The sequence below is a fragment of the Euleptes europaea genome, chromosome 15 (genome assembly GCF_029931775.1).
Source record: "Euleptes europaea isolate rEulEur1 chromosome 15, rEulEur1.hap1, whole genome shotgun sequence".
Taxonomy (NCBI): domain Eukaryota; kingdom Metazoa; phylum Chordata; class Lepidosauria; order Squamata; family Sphaerodactylidae; genus Euleptes; species Euleptes europaea.
This window is the reverse complement of record NC_079326.1, coordinates 48,969,722-48,989,378: the sequence shown is the minus strand read 5'-3', so window position 1 is coordinate 48,989,378 and position 19,657 is coordinate 48,969,722. Positions and strand designations below refer to the sequence as shown.

At 44.3% G+C, this 19,657-nt stretch overlaps 1 protein-coding gene across 1 annotated transcript in view; it reads left to right on the top strand.

Moving 5' to 3' along the window:
• The window catches only part of PARD3B (par-3 family cell polarity regulator beta), a 578,916-nt gene that overhangs the window by 489,617 nt on the left and 69,642 nt on the right, over positions 1 to 19,657 (top strand). The window contains exon 21 of the mRNA XM_056861663.1: positions 9,717 to 9,852. Within this exon, the coding sequence (XP_056717641.1) occupies positions 9,717 to 9,852 (136 nt within the window). The remainder of the gene's footprint in view (positions 1 to 9,716; positions 9,853 to 19,657) is intronic.

Genomic DNA, 19,657 nt, shown 5'->3' with positions numbered 1-19,657 from the left:
GTACTTACAAGGCAATCTGCATGCAGATAGGAAATAGCACTTATGCTACCAATTTCAATGTGGTGGCCAGCCTCCAGGTACTAGCTAGAAATCTCCTGCTATTACAACTGACCTCTGGCCAATAGAGATCAGTTCACCTGGAGAAAATGGCCGCTTTGGCAATTGGGGTCTATGGCCTTGAAGCCCCTCCCCAAACCCCGCCTTCCTTAGGCTCCACCCCAAAAACCTCCCACCTTTGGCGAAGAGGGACCTGTCAACCCTAGTATTCCATTTGCTAGATAAGGTCGATAGATGTGGCACCATGCTGGACTACCAGCATTTTGAGACATAGTAGAATGGTCTCCATTTAGGTAAACATGCTACTTTAACCCCTGATCCTTTTTCTTTTCTTTTTTAAGGGCTGTATCAGTTTTTCCTAGTTCAGGTTGGAAAGCCTGTAGAGTTTGACTGTGGTTGTGAATGTATTAGGTGTGTTTCCCCCCCCCCCCCATCTTGAGCTTTCTCTTGAGCAAATCTTAACTTCTGTTATCTTCTGGAATTGTCGAAGAGCCTTCTATTGTAATATCATTCATTTGCTCAAGTAGAGATGTAAACACCAAAAGCTCATTTCCTGGTAAACTATCTTTTCTCTCTACAGTTGCCAAAAGATGAAAGCTTGAAATATTGTAGAGTTATGTTTTTAGTGTGGATTTTTATCAGTTTTTTTCAACCTTTCTTTTTCTTTCTTCCTAGTATCAAGGTCGCTAAGGCACTCCAATAAAGCATGTGAGGTTTCAGTTTGCTGAAATAAATGCTGGCATCATAAGTATAGCCTTTGTAATACACCCTTTGAAATACATTGGTCTTGACTTCTTAAGTGAGTGATACCGTACATGAACAGTACCACTCAGTAGTGTTTTTCACGTGTTTTATGCACGTACGAGACAAGCACACTCCCGTCTGTAGATATAAGTTCTGTTTTAACTTTTACGGCATTGTAACTAGAGAGATCAGCATGTTCCTTTAATCAGTGCGTAATTACTTTATTGGGTTGTGAATGAAAGTATATTTTTTCCCTGCAGAATTGTTTACAATGGAGGCTTATTTTCTTTATGCCTGGTTTTTTTCCAGGAGCAAAGAGTCCCATGGCCTTATGCTGCATTCAGACTTTGAAACATCAAGATCACATTTTAAAATAGAACATAAAAATCATCGCTGTTTTAGAACTGTACAAAAACTAACAAGATGAAGTTCGTATCCCAGGCGTCGCCTCCAGAACATAATGATGGTTGTTTAACCGCTAGGGTTGCCAACTTCCAGGTGGTGGCTGAAGATCTCATGCTATTACAACTGATCTCCAGCCAACAGAGATCAGTTCACCTGGAGAAAATGGCCGCTTTGATAATTGGACTCTGTGGCGTTGAAGTCCCTCCCCTCTCCAAACCCTGCCCTCCTCATGTTCCACCCCCAGACTCTTCAGGGATTTCCCAACCCGGAGCTGGCAACCCTGTTAACCTCAGCTGTTGAGTCCCCTCCCAAACAACGATGCCTTTCGGCATTCCTGAAAGATATTCCATCCTTGACAGCCCTCCTAGGGAAAAGATCCCAGCTGGGAAGCATCTATGGAGAACCAACTTGGTGTGCCTTTTGGAATGTTCTTGGCCTGCAGGTGGCTCTCAGACTGTCTTGGGACAGGACACAGGGCGGGAGAGATTTTCTCTTGGATAGGTATTGCCCCTGAACACCTAACTCCAAATCTGGCCTCCAAAGAACTTCAAGCCCCTATCACTAGGCATCTTGCACACACAACCTGGAAGAGAAGGAGGAGCTGCTTTTTATATGCCGACTTTCTCTACCACTTAAGGAAGAATCAAACCGGCTTACAATCACCTTCCCTTCCCCTCCCCACAACAGACACCCTGTGAGATAGGTGGGGCTGAGAGAGCTCTAAGAGAGCTGTGACTAGCCCAAGGTCACCCAGCTGGCCTTATGTGCAGGAGTGGGGAAACCAACCCGCTTGACCAGATTAGCATCTGCCACTCATGTGGAGGAGTGGGAAATCAAACCCGGTTCTCCAGATTAGAGTCCACCGCTCCTAACCACTGCTCTTAACCACTACACCATGCTGGCTCCCGTGAGAACAACCCCTTTTGAGCCAAAGGTTGCACAACATTGGGGGAAGCTGAGCTCCCCATCAGCATCGATCCTCCAGACCCTTTTTCTCACAGTTAGATGCTTTTGCCTGCTTTGCAGCCCGTCTGAGAGAAATGTGACATAGTTAGAAAGGCGCAAGGAGATAAGCAGCGAAGAGCAGGAGGGGCTCTGGATCCTCCCCTCCCAAGTGCACCTTTTTTCCTAAGGATGGGGCAGCTGCTTTATACATCATTGGGATAGGATCCAAGTTTAGACAAGCGTGTTATTGGCTGCGTGCATAGTTTCAGCCTGAGAATATGTCTTCAGCAACAGGAGCGTAGTTAAAAACTCATCAGTGAGGAAACAGTTTTCAAAATCAAAAAAGTATGCACACATGTCTTTGTATGGCATGTCAAACCGATCTGGATTAATTTTGTATTTTGTTAAAGGGGCTCAGTAAGACATCCAGCATTACAAAAATGCCACTCTGCTGACTGACATCCGAATCGGATTCTCAGAGGTGAAACAACCAAAGTGTCTTTGTGCACCACCTGAGGCACGGGCCTGCATGCTGTAAGCCGCCGATGTGGCGCTGACAACATGAAAGCCGAGCATCCACGTTATGAAGGATACTGTCGCAGCCCCACTGATTATGACGCCAAGTGCTCAAAATGTTGGAAAAATAAAATGTGATCTAATAATATACACAACAAAGCTGAGGCGTTTTTTCCCTTCCTTTGTTGATCTCGAAATATTAAGATTTAATTAAATCTTTAGTAACAGTGACAAATGTTGAAGGCGCCCGACTGAACTAATTACACAACTGCCAGTGACTTCAGTGCATTTTTTGGTGACGCTCGGGGACTGCGTTCAAACTTCACGCCAAGCCACAGTTGGGGGGGGGGGCGATGGCAGTGGTAGAGGATCTGCTCGACACTGAGAAGGTCTCAGGTCCAATTCTCGTGTCTGGACCACCGCAGAAGATTTCTGGCTTTCAAACAAACTCCAATTGCTTGTGCTTTTTGAATGCAAGTGCCATGGCGAAGTAGACTTCTTTAACCCTGCATAAACTTGGATTCTAAACCAGGGTTTAATCTTGGGTCATTCATGCATGAGAGTTTTGCCTGAGGTTTGTTGCTGGCCGGACCCACACTTTCCTGTTGGGAATCTCTGCACCAGCAGTCTTCAAGCTCAAATCAAGTCCCCGACCCTTTAAATGCTGCTTTGTAGTTGGCTTACTTTGTAGAGCTTACTGTGAGAGAAAATCTCTCCCCCTCCCCCCAAAAAAGCCAGTTGCTGCATAAAGAAGCATTTTAAGAACAAAAAAAAACAAAAAACGGAGCAATCTGAAAGGGGGGGGGAGAAATCCAAGCCTCAGTTTTTAAAAGCCTTTCTTCTGCTCAGAAAGAGCTCCGAGGAAGCATTTAAATCCCCGCCTCTTTACACGCTGTTTTGTAATTGGCTGTGAGAGAAACCAAGCTTCTGTGTCCTGCACTTTGCTTATCCACGGAGATTTCACCCAGGCTGAACTCAGGGGAGAGGGAAGAATCGGGTCTACAGAGGGACGGGAAGTCCCGGGATTTGTGAGGGCTAGCAGCGAGGTCATCTCTAATGGAGGGGAAACTCATGCATAACTCCAAGGAACAACCAAGACAAACGGGGATAAACGTGAGTGAAAAGTACCCATGCACAAACAACCTTAGTTTAGAATCTTAGGTGCCTACACTATCTAGGCACCTACATAAGAAGTTGTTTGGGGGCAGAAGAGCTTCCGTTCTTCTCTGCACATGAAGAGAGGAGAGGAAAGCTAGTTGCGTGCATGGGTGTGTCGAGGTGTGCTCTTGCCCACTGCGGCAAACACAACTTTCATTTCAGCTTTGCATGCTGTCAGAATGCAGCCAATGTAAGGACCGTGCCACCAACCAAAAGGACTGCATTTTTTCAAGCAAAAGGGGATTCGGTGGCAGACGCAGAACTTTCCCTTGTACCCTTTGTGATAGGATGATAGGAGGACTGGGGGGCAATCAGGAGACCTGTGGCATGGTGGGGCCCCTCACCAGAGACGTTGGAACGTTGCCAGCGACGTAGTGACGTCACTGAGCTGCTGGCAATGATGCCACTGATGGTGCGGCCTGAAAGTGACGTCATCACATACGGGTGACACTCTAGCATTCACCCAAAACTCCATGGTCTGACCAGCCAAGCAGGGCTCTGGCCTTGCCCTGTGTCGTTAGGCTCCAGGAAGGGCCAATATCTCTTCACGGGGCAGGAGGGTAACCATATTCTCCCCTCTTTGCCCCAGAGTCCATATACCGGTAGCTGTATCAAGTTTTGAAAGGGAGACGGCAGCTCCCCTCTCTTGAACATCTCCTGGTTTTAACACTGTTCACAAATCCTGCTGATGCATTCCAGTAAGACTTCTTATTGCATAAATAAACTTTGTAAAGTTTGATTTCTTTTCAAGGCGAGCAGTTGTTCACCCTCTGCACCTGAAAATTTGTTTGCGTCGCTCCGTTCCCTGCTTTTGAAAGGCTATCTGATCAAACCCATATTTTTAAATATATGTATTTATAGCCAGACGGGAGAATCGTTTGCAGTCAGTGTGATCTTTCTTGCAAATGGGAGAAAAATTGTGGCCTTTTTTTAATATTGCTTTATCAGTTTCTTTTTTTTTTTATTACTGATGACTTCATTCTGTTTGAATTCAATGCTTTGGTTTCTTTGGGGTAAACGAATAGATTATGTATGCGATATTTGCCCAGACTTGATTGAATTCATCTGTTGAGTTTGAATGTGGTTCATATATTCATGTAATTGTCAGGAGCCAAGTTGAAATTCAGAACTGTTAAATGATCAGGCCTCACAGTCAGTTCACATTTCTCAGGTCTTAAAGGTTGTTTATTTTCTCTCTCTCTGTGTGTGTGTGTGTGTGTGTGTGTTACTCAGTTCATATTTTTCACCCCAATTAAGTATTTTTTTAAAGGCAAGTACCTTTAACTGTTTTGGTGTGGACAGTGATTGAGACAAATCCATCAAAGGGTATGTCTGGGGTTTTGTGTTGGCTGGATAAAATGGGGGATACTGTCAAGGCCTGCCTTTGTCAGATAAATAGCTCTTTCTTCCCTTCCACAGAATCCCGCTCTTAGTTTAATATTGAACTTTGTAGCTCTGACCTGCTCCAACTTGTGGGTGATTTGCTGAAGAAAGGCCACCAAATTCCTTCTAACTCGTACCACAGCTTGATTTTTTTTATGTAGTCCCTAGTATTTAAGTCTGTGGGCAAGGTTAAGCTAACAATTGTGTGTGTAAAGTGCCATCAAGTCGCAGCCGACTTATGGTGACCCCTTTTGGGGTTTTCATGGCAAGAGACTAGCAGAGGTGGTTTGCCAGTGCCTTCCTCTGCACAGCAACCCTGGTATTCCTTGGTGGTCTCCCATCCCAATACTAACCAGGGCTGACCCTGCTTAGCTTCTGAGATCTAATGAGATCAGGCTAGCCTGGGCCATCCAGGTCAGGGCAAGCTAACAATTACTCAACAGAAAATATCGTCAGGGAGGTTTACGGCACCGCAACACAAAACTGAACCAGTGTACCCCACATATTCCGTCATGGATTTGCTGGAATTAGGGTTGCCATGTCCCTCTTTGCCACCAGTGGGAGGTTTTTGGGGCAGAGCCTGAGGAGAGCGGGGTTTGAGGAGGGAAGGACTTCAATGCCATAGAGTCCAATTGCCAAAGCGGCCATTTTCTCCAGGGGATCTGATCTCTATCGGCTGGAGATCAGTTGGAATAGCAGGAGATCTCCAGCTAGTACCTGGAGGTTGGCAACCCTAGCTGGAACCCCATCCTCCTTTACCATCAGCCTTACCACTAAGTACAGCTTCTGGCACGCTGTTGTAAAGACATGGGGGCAGTAAACTGTATCCCAGCAGTCTGGTGTCTGAAAAATAGGACATGGAATTTTAATGAAAGAAAGTACATTAGCTAGCTTAGAAAGAAGGTATGAGAAACCCCTTTCAGGGACATGTTGAGTGCCGGAAATGTAGAAGAAGAAGAGGAAGAAGAGGAGGAGGAGGAGGAGGAGTTGGTTTTTATATGCTGACTTTCTCTACCACTTAAGGGAGACTCAAACCGGCTTACCATCACCTCCCCTTCTCCACCCCAAAACAGACACTCTGTGAGGTAGGTGGGGCTGAGAGAGCTCTAACAGAGCTGTAACTTGCCCAAGGTCACCCAGCTGGCTTCATGTGTAGGAGTGGGGAAACTAGTACAGTTCACCAGATTAGCTTCTGCCGCTCATGTGGTGGAGTGGGGAATCAAACCCAGTTCTCCAGATCTGAGTCCACCGCTCCAAACCACCGCTCTTAACCACTACACCATGCTGGCTCTCTAGACAGAAAGTACCTTGATGTAGGAAAATCTAATACACTAGCATATGGAGGTTGTTTTGTATTTTTATCTTTAGATACGTATTCCTTGCTTTTCTCCATTTTACCCTTACAACAACCTTGCAAGGTATGTTAGACTGAGTGCGTGTGACTGGCCCAAGGTAACCCAGTGAGCTTTGGCAGCAGAGCTGGGCTTCAAATCTGAGTCTCCCAGCTCCTAGCATGGCACTCTAACCATTACCTCATGCCGGCTCTCACAGTGCATTCCTAAGGAGAGTTACTCCAGTCCAAGCCCATTCATTTCAGTGGGCTTAGACTGGAGTAATTCTCCTTAGGAATGCACTGTCAGTGTTCATTTATTTATTTACTTCATCTATAGTCCACTTTTCTCTAAGATGGTAGGCAGAGGATGGGGATGCAGACTTGGGTCTTGCTGTGTATTTACTTAGGCATGTGGGGCTCACCGCCTTTCCTGTCCTGTTTCCTTGTTGAGAGGTTAGGAGGGGCCGTGGCTCAGTGGTAGAGCATCTGCTTGGCATCCAGAAGGCCCCAGGTTCAATCCCTGGCCTCTCCAGTTAAAGGGACTAGGCAAGTAGGTGATGTGAAAGACCTCTTCCTGAGACCCTGGAGAGCCGCTGCCAGTCTGAGTAGACAATACTGACTTTGATGGACCGAGGGTCTGGTTCAGTATAAGGCAGCTTCATGTGTTCATGTGACATTCAATGCATCCTTTGGGAGGCAAACAACGTGATACATTCCTTCACGTGTTTACAATCCTTTGCCTGTGTTCCCCATAGGCACACAGCAGCTGTGGGGAACAGCTTCTAGGAAAAAAAGGAGCATCCAAGTGAACACAGAACAGTACTGCCTGGGTAGGGTTGCCAACCTCCAGGTACTAGCTGGAGATCTCCTGCTATTACAACTGATCTCCAGCCGATAGAGATCCATTCACCTGGAGAAAATGGCCGCTTTGGCAATTGGACTCTATGGCATGAAAGTCCCTCCCCTCCCCAAACCCCACTTTCCCCAGGCTCTGCCCCAAAAACTTCCCTCCGATGGCGAAGAGGGACCTGGCAGCCCTATACCCAGGGAAGAAGGGCTCCTGCCTCTCCCACCAGCAGTTTTCTCCCACAACAACGGTGCTGAAAGGGAGTCACTTTGCTGATTTTGCTGCTCCGCATGCATAGATACTCCAGCAAAATCAGTTAAATAACTCTCCCCAGTGCAGTTTTCATGTGAGAAAACTGCTCAAGAAGGAGGCAGGAGCCCTTCCTCCCCCACGGCACCATGCCTAGCCCATTTGGGCTCTCCATTTCTTTAGAAGCCGTTCCCCACAGCTGCTGTGTGGCTGCAGGGAACACAGGAAAACAAGTGTAAATAGGTGAAGGAACACATTGCGTCATTTGCCTCTGGGATCACAGGTCTTCTCTCCTGTGTCATGGTTTTCGCATGACACTTTTACACACAAGGGTAACTTGCACAGTAAGGCTCAATGTAAAATACACTGTGAGCAATAACGTATATGCAGTTGCTTGAAAATCTTAGTTTTTTCCTATTTAAAAGCCACTTGGTATCATATCTCCCACTGTTTTGAAGCAAGAAAACAAGTATCCTTTACAAATGTGGTTTTCCTTTTTTTCAAAAAGTGGGAGTTGTGGTTGCAAGTGGCTCAAATGGAAGAAAGTTAGTTAGTTTATTTAGAACCAGAGTCTTGCTGCTTGATTCTATGCACATGATGTATAAATTGTGTATTAAATTGTATTATGTATATTTGAATGATACTCTATTTGCACGGTCTGTTAGAACCTATAGTGTGTCTACATTCTCCCTTCCATCTCCCCTTCCCCGGCCTCCTTCACTCTGCATAAAAACGAGTCTCTCTTCCTCGATATTTAATCCCCGCATTTGGGGAGATGTTGGGAATGTATATGGTATCCATAAATGTCACTGTGAATCAAATTAGTTTAATATCCTTATATTTAAACCCCCAGAAGACAGGAAATATAAATCTTGGCCAGCTAACTGTATGGTTTCTTTCTTTTCTTTTTTTTTTTTGCTTCACAAATATACAGTGAGCTGAACACGACCGTAATTTAAAAATGCTGCACATCACGCACTGCAAACATTACCATCTCTTTCATCCTGGGAGCCACATTTCAACTTTTCTCACAAACTTTCCCCACAGTTTAGTTTAGCTGTGGCCAAGGATTGAAAAAAGAAGATGGACGCTAGGAGTTCCTATGTGGGCAAAGGTAGCGCAGTTATCCAGTCAAAAACAGGTTTCAGTTGAGTGCATCTTCTAATAATTATTTTAGTGCAATGTGGAATGGGAAAAGGCAGCTGAAGGAATAGATAAAGATGGGTTCGTGAAGTAACCAGTCCACTCATGGCAATTCCTGCGGTCAAACTGGAAAGTTTCATGGACGCAGAAGAAAAGAATTTCTCTTCTCCATGAGTTCCCGCCATGTCTACACTGGCTCCCAGGTGCCTTCAGCATAACTGTTAAAGGTTAGCTCATTAGTGGCAGGTCATAAATTTAAAGTGTACACACAAGCCCAAATAAATAGCAAATTGTGTTCCTTAAATTTATGGTTTGAGAGAAAATGTCAAATATCTAATAGACACGTGTGGGCCAATCTGAGGATGCTTAAATCTGTGCATTGGGCTCGCACTGACTAAAAACAGAAAGTTGTGCAAACCTGCAGGACTACCTAGGTTTGCAGAAAAATCTTAAAATGTTTTAAAAGTACATTGGGAGGTTTAAATCTCCCCTCAAACAAAAGTGTTGACTGTGCATTTGCAGACAATAAAACTACCTCATCTAGCAATGGCGTGGGGGGTGGGAGCTGCACCAGGTTCGGCAGTAGCAGAGGCAATGGTGTGGGGTTGGAGCCCCGAGGAGCCACAGCTAAGAGGTGGAAGGGATGCCCCCCACAAGTATACCATTTCTCCACTTGTAAATAAATAATGTCATAAATTAATAAAAATACGCAAGAGCCATAGCTATAGTGTGCATAAGCCTGCACACATACATTGTGTGTGTGTACAAAATGGATAAACAGCAACGAGGAACTCAACCAGGGCTTTCCAGAACTAAATTTTTCACTGCAATCTAAGCTGAAATTTTATGCCTGGAAAATGACATCAGTCACATGCTTGAGTTCACAGAAGATGAAATGCATTCAGACACGTATGTTACATTTGCTTCTTTATCCAGTGACCGTCCAGCTGGGGGGACTGCGGACCGCATCCAGAAGTTACGGAAGGAATACCATCAGGCAAGGCGGGAAGGCTTACCTTTCTACGATGAAGATGAAGGGAGAGGAAGGCCAGCTGAATACGATCAACACTGGGTAGGTACCTGGAAGAAGGTTCAGCAGTAGGCATGCATTCAGCATTAACTCAAAGATTTAATTGTGCATTTTGGATATGTTTAGAGGAGAAGGTTGAAGAGGGACATAATTGCTCTCTTCAAGTATGTGAAGGGCTGTCACTTCGAGGAGGGCAAGGAGTTGTTCCTGTTGGCAGCAGAGGATAGGCCTCGCAATAATGGGTTTAAATTGTGGGTGGAAAGGTACTGGCTGGATATTAGGAAAACATTTTTTACAGTAAGAGTTGTTCGACAGTGGAATCAGCTACCTACGGAGGTGGTGAGCTTCCCCTCACTGGCAGTCTTGAAGCAGAGGCTGGACAAGCACTTCTCAGGGATGCTCTAGGCTGATCCTGCATTGAGCAGGGGGTTGGACTAGATGGCCTGTAAGGCCCCTTCCAACTCTATGATTCTATGATAATTTGTTGGAAAAAAATACGAGATTTGATAGGCATGGAAAAGCTGTTACAGTGAATTTACGTATGGGTGAATTTAAACATTGTTTTAGTTGTTGTTTGTTCCTGCAGTTGATTTCATTTGGCTAATGGTCATACAGATCCCAGTAGAGGCAAAAATTGAACAGCCTCACTATGGCCTCTATAGTGGCAATAAGTGGGATTGATTCCCAGAAAATCTAATGTATGTGTATGTGGAATATTCTATGGTCTCTTTTCATATGCTGTGTCCGTTCAGAGACGTTCTGATATCTTTGAACTACATTCTTATCCTTCTGAACGAAAGCCATGTGGTATCTCGTTGCTTTACATGTCACAGCTGTATGTTGTGGCAATGAATTTCTTGAAGCTCCAATGCCTCAAATATGGTTTCATAGCACAGATCATTCTCAAAGTATGAAGTCATGTTAAGAATGACTAATAGTTCATCACTCAGGCGACATCTCTCTGTTGTGTGGGTATCTAATTCCTCTTTGCCCTGAACTGAAATCTCTGGCAAGCCTGGGCTGTTAGTCAAAATGGAGATCAGGCCACGACCCAATATCTCCTTTTAATCCACAGTTCAGGCTGCAAGCGCTGTCGGGGCATGTGGAAGGGTGCTGCTCACAGCTCTGGTTTGAAGATGACGATTTCCAACAATCCCTCGTATACCTTCCATCAGAGCTGTCTGAGATGGCTTGACTTCGTTGAAGCAGCTCCTGGCTAAGAGCTACATGCTTATGAAGTCCCAGTAGTGATTGTTGCATGGCGAGCGGGGCATCTGGTGCCACCACCCCTTAACTCATGCAAAGCTGTTGGGGCATTCAAGCTCAACGAGGCGAAGTTGCCAGTTGCTTCCCAGATGTACAAAGGCACAAGGAGCTGTTCCATAGAGTTTCGCAGGGTTACGCCATGATTTCTGCAGGCACAAGTTTGTCCCTGCAAAAGGGGGTGTTCCCGAGGCAAAGGGGCTTAGGAAGCTGACTAAAGTCAATCTCGTCCCCGGGAAAGCTCCCTTTGGCACCGGCATGAGCCCTTGCGGTGGAAATGCACTGCCACCACGGCTGCTCCAGCACCCAAGCACAGCACTGCTGCGCCACTCCCCAGCACTGGCGTAAATGGCTCTGCACTGATGTTAATGCCAGTTTAGCCAGCGCAAGCGGCACTAATGCCAACACAGGGGGCACACTGACTCCTAAGGGCAATCAGACCCCTCCCCTTGTGGTTTGCTCTGTAAATCACCTTTCATCTGGAGCACAGCTGAGCATTAGAAGCTACATGATTTTCTGTTCAGAATTACAAACTTTGGCAACACCTTATGATAGGGCATTTTCTTACTTGGACATGCGTCACTTTTGAACCGGTGTGGGGCTATTTCACCCTGTAGTATAAAAATATTTCCAGTAATGTTTTGTTCTGTTTTTATATATTTAAATGTTCAGTTTAATTTTGAAATGACTATTTCTCACCTGCAACTCCAGACACAGATGAACTGTAGGTTGATAGAAGATGACCTCTCTGTGCCGTAATGGTTGAACTTTGTCTATGGGGAAAACGGCAAGGTAGAATTACCCAATTTAGCTTCTGTTCTGGAAGCTTCATCTAAAATTAATCACCTTTGCTAATATAAGGATTATTATGTTTTCTTTTCTTCTGTTCTTTGTCTACGGTGGATCCATAAGTTCTAATTAGCACTAGAGACCAATGCCAAATAATGGAAGGAAGTGGGGCCGTTGCTCCTTCACCTGGCCGTGCCCAGCTGCAACTGGAGAACTGTTTTCAGTAGGCCCGGCCCAACCTAATTAATAAGTCTCCATAACACTTCTTGCATTCAAAAGCATTCCTTTGGAAAGTCGAGATCTTAAAATCTGTGGGGGGGGCCTACTTTACTTGGACTTGTGCAGGCAGATGCTCACATTAATGGGATCATTTATTGGAAAAGAAAATGAAATGTCTAGGAATTACAAATGCAATAACAAACAAACAAAAATCACTATGCTGGGTACAGTCAATCTAGAATACAAATAACAGCACGTTGGCCAGTAATCAAACAAGAAATCTAATAACCATCACTATATCTACTTCATATATATTGCGTTTTAATATCTACTTAATTACTATCAGCCATGTTTACAGTACACTTATATCTCTTATCCTATATCAAGTATACAAAGACTGAATAGTTAGAATGTTCTCCTCTATCACCACAACTATATAAACATCAAACAATATCCAAATTGCTTAACAAGTTTTTCCCCCAAAAAAAGTTTTTATTAAAGTAAAAAATAAAACACATACATACCCACACATACAAAATAACATATCTTTGAAAGGGAACATATAATTAGAGCCATTCATTGTGTTTCAAATATCAAATTGCTATTCTTACTACCTTTTATCATACTGCCCATATACTGAATACTATTGCTTGTTATTTTATCAATATTTAAACTCAGTTTGAAATTGTTCTAACTATTGCCTGCAAACATCTGCTTTGTGCTACCCCTCTTGTTATTGCATTCTCTATGACTACTAATATTAACCTTCTAGTTATCTAACACTCTATAACCGTGATGCGATTACAGATAGTCAGTATATGGTTTCCATTTTCTCCGAAACTCCTCCTCTGGTCTTCTGTTCACCAAGTACGTCAATTTTGCCATCACAGTGTATTCTGCCATTTTCTCTCTCCACTTAACAAGTTCTTGTATATTGTCATCAATGTTGCCAAATAGTGCTGTTCCCAACGTAGCTATGTCCAGTCCTAATAAAGCAAACCAAAAAAGGCAAAGTTATCTTCACATAGCCCGATAGTGATACCAAACTGTAACCAAGCAATTAAGTATGCTGACTCCTCGCCTTCTTCATGTCACTGGACTGATATACATCATACGTCTTTGCTGAATCCTCTTCCAAAGGCTGGCTTGTTGCCGGCAGCGTGAGGGAGCCACAAATGGCATGGTAAAGACTATAGAGAAATAATATAGAAGAAATAAAGAAATAATTAGGCTAAACAACATGCGAGTAAAGGAATTGGACTTCCAACACTACATTTGTTAGGGCTCGAAGGGTATTCTCAGCCTCCTTTTTGGGTGTTGCCATTCCTATGCAACTGCCAAAGTATTTCTATTGCCTGACAATGCCAAAGCTCATAAGAGCTTTTACTTTGGCAAGGACTAATGCCCTTCCTTCGGCAGTTTTGGAGGGCAGCTATAAAAAAGTGCCATACCCAAATAGAACATATAGATGCCCACATGATAAAGGTGAAACATATGATCATGGAGTGTCCTATATTTAAGGAGCTGAGGGCTAGTTGAATTAATCCTTTATTTATCAATATGGAAATGTCCAACGAGGCATCTGGCAGTAGGAGGGCGCAGGTGACGTGGCTACTATCAGATACAAACGATTCCGTTACTCTGTCTGTGGCAAAATTTATGGGGGCAATAATTAAATGCCAAAAGAATAACACTAAGTAAGGTATTTTTAAATCCTTTGCTATGGGTGTATGAGCAGAGAAAGATAGATAGATAGATAGATAGATAGATAGATAGATAGATAGATAGATAGATAAGATAGATAGATAGATAGATAGATAGATAGATAGACAGACAGACAGACAGACAGACAGACAGACAGACAGACAGACCGACCGACCGATGGGCGGGCAGGCCGGCAGGCAGGCAGGCAGATACTTCTTGCATTCCACCTTTGAAACCGTTACAATTAGGATTTCCATCATGCTTAGCATCGTCTGTTCCCCCCCATTTTATTAGCCATGAGCCTGCAAAGGGTTCTTGTGAGCTCAAAAACTTGCTCACTATTTTGTAATACTTTAGTTAGTCCTAATAGATATTTAATCTATTCTTGTGAATACGGATACTTTGCAGATTAGTTAATGTAATGGACTCTTTGATTGTCAGCCTGATTTGGCAAATATACAAAAATTCAGTGCCTTAAAAAAAAGAATAAAAACTCCATTCTCTGTAATCTGTTCATGAACGCAGAGTGTATGTGTCCCCAAGGTAGATGTTTACAGAATAATTGATATCCTAGCAGATAATCCAGACCTGGTCAATGTAGCTTTGGGAACAGGCCGAGGATTCCCATTTCTTATCAGACTTCGAAGGGTTTTATTACCTTGCTGGGGGACGCTCAGGCTTATGGCCCCAGATAGGCTCCAAGAGATTCACAAAGGTCCTTCGGGATAATCCCCTTTAAGCCATTTCTATTAGGTGTAATACCTTAAAATGACTGATTCCCAAGGCTATCTGTTTTCTGTGAGAGGAGGTGTTGTTAATCAAAACACCCAGGATAGCTTTAAAGCTTTCGATCTCTCTGATTAATATCAGAAACCTCAAGAATGTTTCCAATTCCTCATTCAAATGCATTTGTACTAACATTAATTCCAAAGAGTTCTTGCAGGGGGTTCCTCTGCTCCATTAGAAAGTTATTTCGTGTTCCTCTCCTGCCTATTCCCCACGGTGCAGGTTCTGTTCTTCTCCCATGCCACTCGATCTGGAAAGATATCCAAAACACATACCTTCTGGCAGAACGAGCCGTGCATAAGTATCTTTTTAAAGTGCAACAAAGATAGATTGAGTCCCTTGCCTTTTTTACCCACAGTTTTACCTCCCCCCCCCCCGGCAGTTATATTATGGCCTGCTTTCAGCCTGAGGACTGTTTTATGGATATGTTCAGGCCGCTAAATATTTGTTTTATGTTCATTTTATGTCCCTGTTTTGTTTTTTAATTTTGATCTCTTTTTTTGTGTTTGTTTTTTAACTCGCAAGCCGCTTCAGGCAGGTCTCTGTAGAGGCAGCATGTGAACACATGAAGCTGCCTTACACTGAATCAGACCCTTGGTCCATCAAAGTCAGTATTGTCTACTCAGACCGGCAGCGGCTCTCCAGGGTCTCAGGCAGAGGTCTTTCACATCACCTACTTGTCTAGTCCCTTTAACTGGAGATGTCAGGGATTGAACCTGGGACCTTCTGCATGCCAAGCAGAGGCTCTACCACTGAGCCACAGCACCTTAAAATGCCTTCAAAGCTGCAAGTAACACTTAGGATATAAAAACAGTATTCCAGATGAGGCACCTTTATTTATATAACTACATTCATTATTTGTGCATATGTATTTATTTTATTTATACTCTGCCTTTCTTTGCTGAGGCTGTAGTGGAATTACAAAATTTTAAAAAACATGCACGTTATGTACAGGTGTAAATTCAACAACTCCTTTGTGCCTGTAAGCCATCTGCTTACTCTTCATGATATGTTTGATTCCTGTTTCCTGCGTTCCACTTTTTAAAAGAGCCTGGGGAGAAATCTGGGGTTTTATCTGTAGGGCAGCTAGCAGAAGCCAGGGGAAGAGGTTGCCTAAAGCCCCAGATGCCCAGCCATTTGGCTCCAAAGTTCAGAATGCCCCCCAGCTTTGCAGATTATCCCTTGGCAGGCAGTATGCCTCCCCCGGATTAAGATTCATAGAATCATAGAGTTGGAAGGGACCACCAGGATCATCTAGTCCAACCACCGGCACAATGCAGGAAACTCACAACTACCTCCCCCATACATCCCCAGTGACCCCTACTCTATGCCCAGAAGATGGCCAAGATGCCCTCCCTCTGCCCAAGGTCATAGAATCAGCCCAAGATTCTGTGGTGGGTTTCTGCCCAAGATTCTGCCCAAGGTCATAGAACTGCCCAAGGTCATAGAATCAGCATTGCTGACTGATGGCCATCTAGCCTCTGCTTAAAAATCTCCAGGGAAGGAGCACTTACCACCTCTCAAGGAAGTCTGTTCCACTCAGGAACCGAATTGTTAGAAAATTCTTCCTAATGTCTAGACGGAAACTCTTTTGATCTAATTTCAACCCGTTGGTTCTGGTCCGACCTTCTGGGGCAACAGAAAACAACTCTGCACCATCCTCCATATGACAGCCATTCAAGTACTTGAATATGGTTATCATATCTCCTCTCAGTCTTCTACTGTTCAGGCTAAACATACCCAACTCCTTCAGCCTTTCCTCATAGGACTTGTTCTCCAGACCCCTCACCATCTTTGTTGCCCTCCTCTGGACACATTCCAGCTTGTCTACATCCTTCTTAAATTGTGGTGCCCAAAACTGAACACAATACTCTAGGTGAGGTCTAACGAGAGCTGAGTAAAGCAATACCATCACTTTGCGTGATTTGGACCCTATACTTCTGTTGATGCAGCCCAAGATCACATTTGCTTTTTTAGCTACCGCATCACACTGCTGACTCATGTTCAGTGTTTGGTCTACTAAGACCCCAAGATCCTTTTCACACACACTACTGCTAAGATTCACCCGTCAGCGTGGTGTAGCGGTTAAGAGTGGTGGTTTGTAGCGGTGGACTCTGATCTGGAGAACTGGGTTTGACTCCCCACTCCTCCACATGAGCAGCAGAGGCTAATCTGGTGAATTGGATTTGTTTCCCCACTCCTACACATGAAGCCAGCTGGGTGACCTTGGACTAGTCACAGCTCTCTTAGAGCTCTCTCGGCCTCACCTACCTCACAGGGTATCTGTTGTGGGGAGGGGAAGGGAAGGGAAGATGATTGTAAGCCGGTTTGATACTTCCTTAAGTGGTAGAGAAAGTCGGCGTATAAAAACCAGCTCTTCTTCTACACAAACAGCTGATCTCATGGGAAAGCTGTTTCTGGATTGGGTTGCGTGCTTGAATGACCGCCTCATAACACCAAACAATCTCCACATCAGGGACCCCACACACAAACATCTGGCTCCCCGCTTGCCTTTGGAAGCGGGTCTGGTTCAGAAACAATATTTAAGCGTCATCTGCTCCATATAATGCCTCGATCAGCTCCCCCCCCCCCAAGCACTGGAACAGAAATCTTGGCTGTGGCAGCTCTGGACTTCTTTTCATTTCTCATGACTCTTTCAGTACCCAGCCCTTCATTTTTCCTGGTGCTTCTCCTGCCTGCCTGGACCACAGGCCCTAGCTGTGCCACAAGGCCCAATTTCTGGACTTTGCTTCAGGCGATCTGGTTTTCTCGTAGGACAGAAAGGCGATCCCAGGTGAGGCAGCACGCTTGTACCTGGCTCTTCACAGCTGATGGCGAATCCAGCTGTGAACGGGGGAGGGAGACCTCTCTCGTTAAAACACTGCTTCATATCATCTTGTACTGATAGAGCTTTCCCCCCTTCCCGTGTGATTAACAACCTTGTATGAGAATGTCTGGTACGGACAGTGATCGCTAGCAGACAGGCTTTCTGACTTAAACTTGGATCCCGGGGAGAACGCAGGCCGGAGCAACAGCTGACTTCTTTCCTATAAGAGAGAGTCAAACCTCATTCCCTAATTGCGACTAAATTGGAAACTTACCATAGGCTACATTGTTCCAGGTCTTTGTTCTAAAGAAGGCAGCAAACATTGAGACAGGAGGAAATCCTGCTGCAAAAGGTTTTCCCTTTCCCTGTGTAAGACTTTCACGAGGGGAAATGCAGCTGGTGACCTCCTCGTACATATACTGTTAATCCTAGAGAAAATTCCCTCTGTGTTCTTGTCTGTTCCCCATGTGGCTTAAGCCAGCTTTCCTTTCTAATGGGCAGCAGCTGCCGTCATCACTGTTCACCATCGAACCAAACAGTCAGATCAGTTGGCTGGTTGGTACCTGCTGCTGATCCAGAAGCTCGCAAATATATGTTCTTCCCAAAGCAATGCATTGCATTTACCTGTGTGTGTGTGTTTGTGTGTGCACCCACGCATAATATATAAATAGATTTGCCATCCTTCAGGTACTAGTACAAAAATAGACACTTCTGTGTATATAATAGTTAAACCAAAATTCACACTGAAAACAAATATTCCAAGCAATTTCAATATAATTCTAATATTACAATCAAAGCACAGGTTATAAAGAGGAGCATGTCTATTATTTTGGATGCGGTGGAACACAGGCAGGATGGTTCTGCTGCACTCGTCTTGTTTGGGGGCTTCCTAGAGGCACCTGGTTGGCCACTGTTTGAACAGACTGCTGGACTTGATGGGCCTTGGTTTGATTCAGCAGGGCCTTTCTTATGTTCTTAAATTACAAAGTATATAATTCTAACAATATTGTTAGAATTATTATATACATGGTGATGTGTTTACTTACCTATATTTATAACCAGGACTATACACTTACCTGTTTGTATTCACCTACTTGTGAACAATCCATGTGACTTTGTAATTTATGACCTGTGCTTTGATATGACTTTTGCATTATGATGGTAATATTGGAATTATATTGAAATTGCTTGGAATATTTTGTTTTCTGTGTGAATTTTGGTTTAACCTTCAGGTACTAGCTGGCGATGTCCTGCTATTACAACTTATCTCCAGCCGATAGAGATCAGTTCCCCTGGAGAAAATGGCTGCTTTGGCAATTGAACTCTACGGCATTGAAGTCCCTCCCCTCCTCAACCCCCCCCCTCAGGCTGTGCCCCAAAACCCTCCCACCAGTGGCGAAGATGGACCTGGCAACCTGAAATCACAGACACATGCAATTATTATTTTGATCCTTTATATCCCATTTTGCCTCTACACCAAAGTGGGACCCAAATCAGGTAATGCCATAGATTAAACCGTAATAAAACGGTAAGTCCAAAAATATTAAGTGCCTTCTAAATTAAACCAAGCCGTTCTGGTTTTGATCCAGATGGCCACTGTTTGTACTTCACCCTCCTCCCTTGCTGGTGGCCAGGGTAGCTACGGATCTCATCGTCAAGGTAAAGAAGATGCCCTGGCTTCTGCTCACCTAGTTCCTAAATAACTTAGAATTAGTAATCTCTATGCACATTGGCATGAATTGCTTCACAGATCTCATACACAGATCTGGTTACTTATAATCTCAGCCCTGTCCTTTGTCGTGGCATTAATTTCCTCCCTCTTGCTTATCTTTTGGTCTCTGGGAACTGCATAAAACACAGTAATTGTGCAGTTCTTCACCAGTCGGGGGTGGATGCGGGCTGCATGACAATTCCCTTTATAATGCCTTGTTTACATCCAGCCTCATAACTTCTTTTCCCTTCCTCTTTTGCAAGTAAGATTTCGGAGGTTGATAAACAACATCTTAAAAAATAATCGCACGTTTGGTTATTGGATCTCACGCTCAGCCCGTTTCTGGCATCAGCACTTCGTGGCTTGGCCCAAAGGTATGGTCTGTCAACGGGTTTTGGACAGAAACGATTTCGTAAACGTCCGAGCTTTGTCAGTTCCCAATTAAGGGTTACCCAAAGAAGCAGCATCTTGCTCATTTGCGGTGAAGGCCCGGGAGTTTGTCATGCATCTGGAACTGATCCAGACCGCCAAAAAAGTACGCCGAGAAA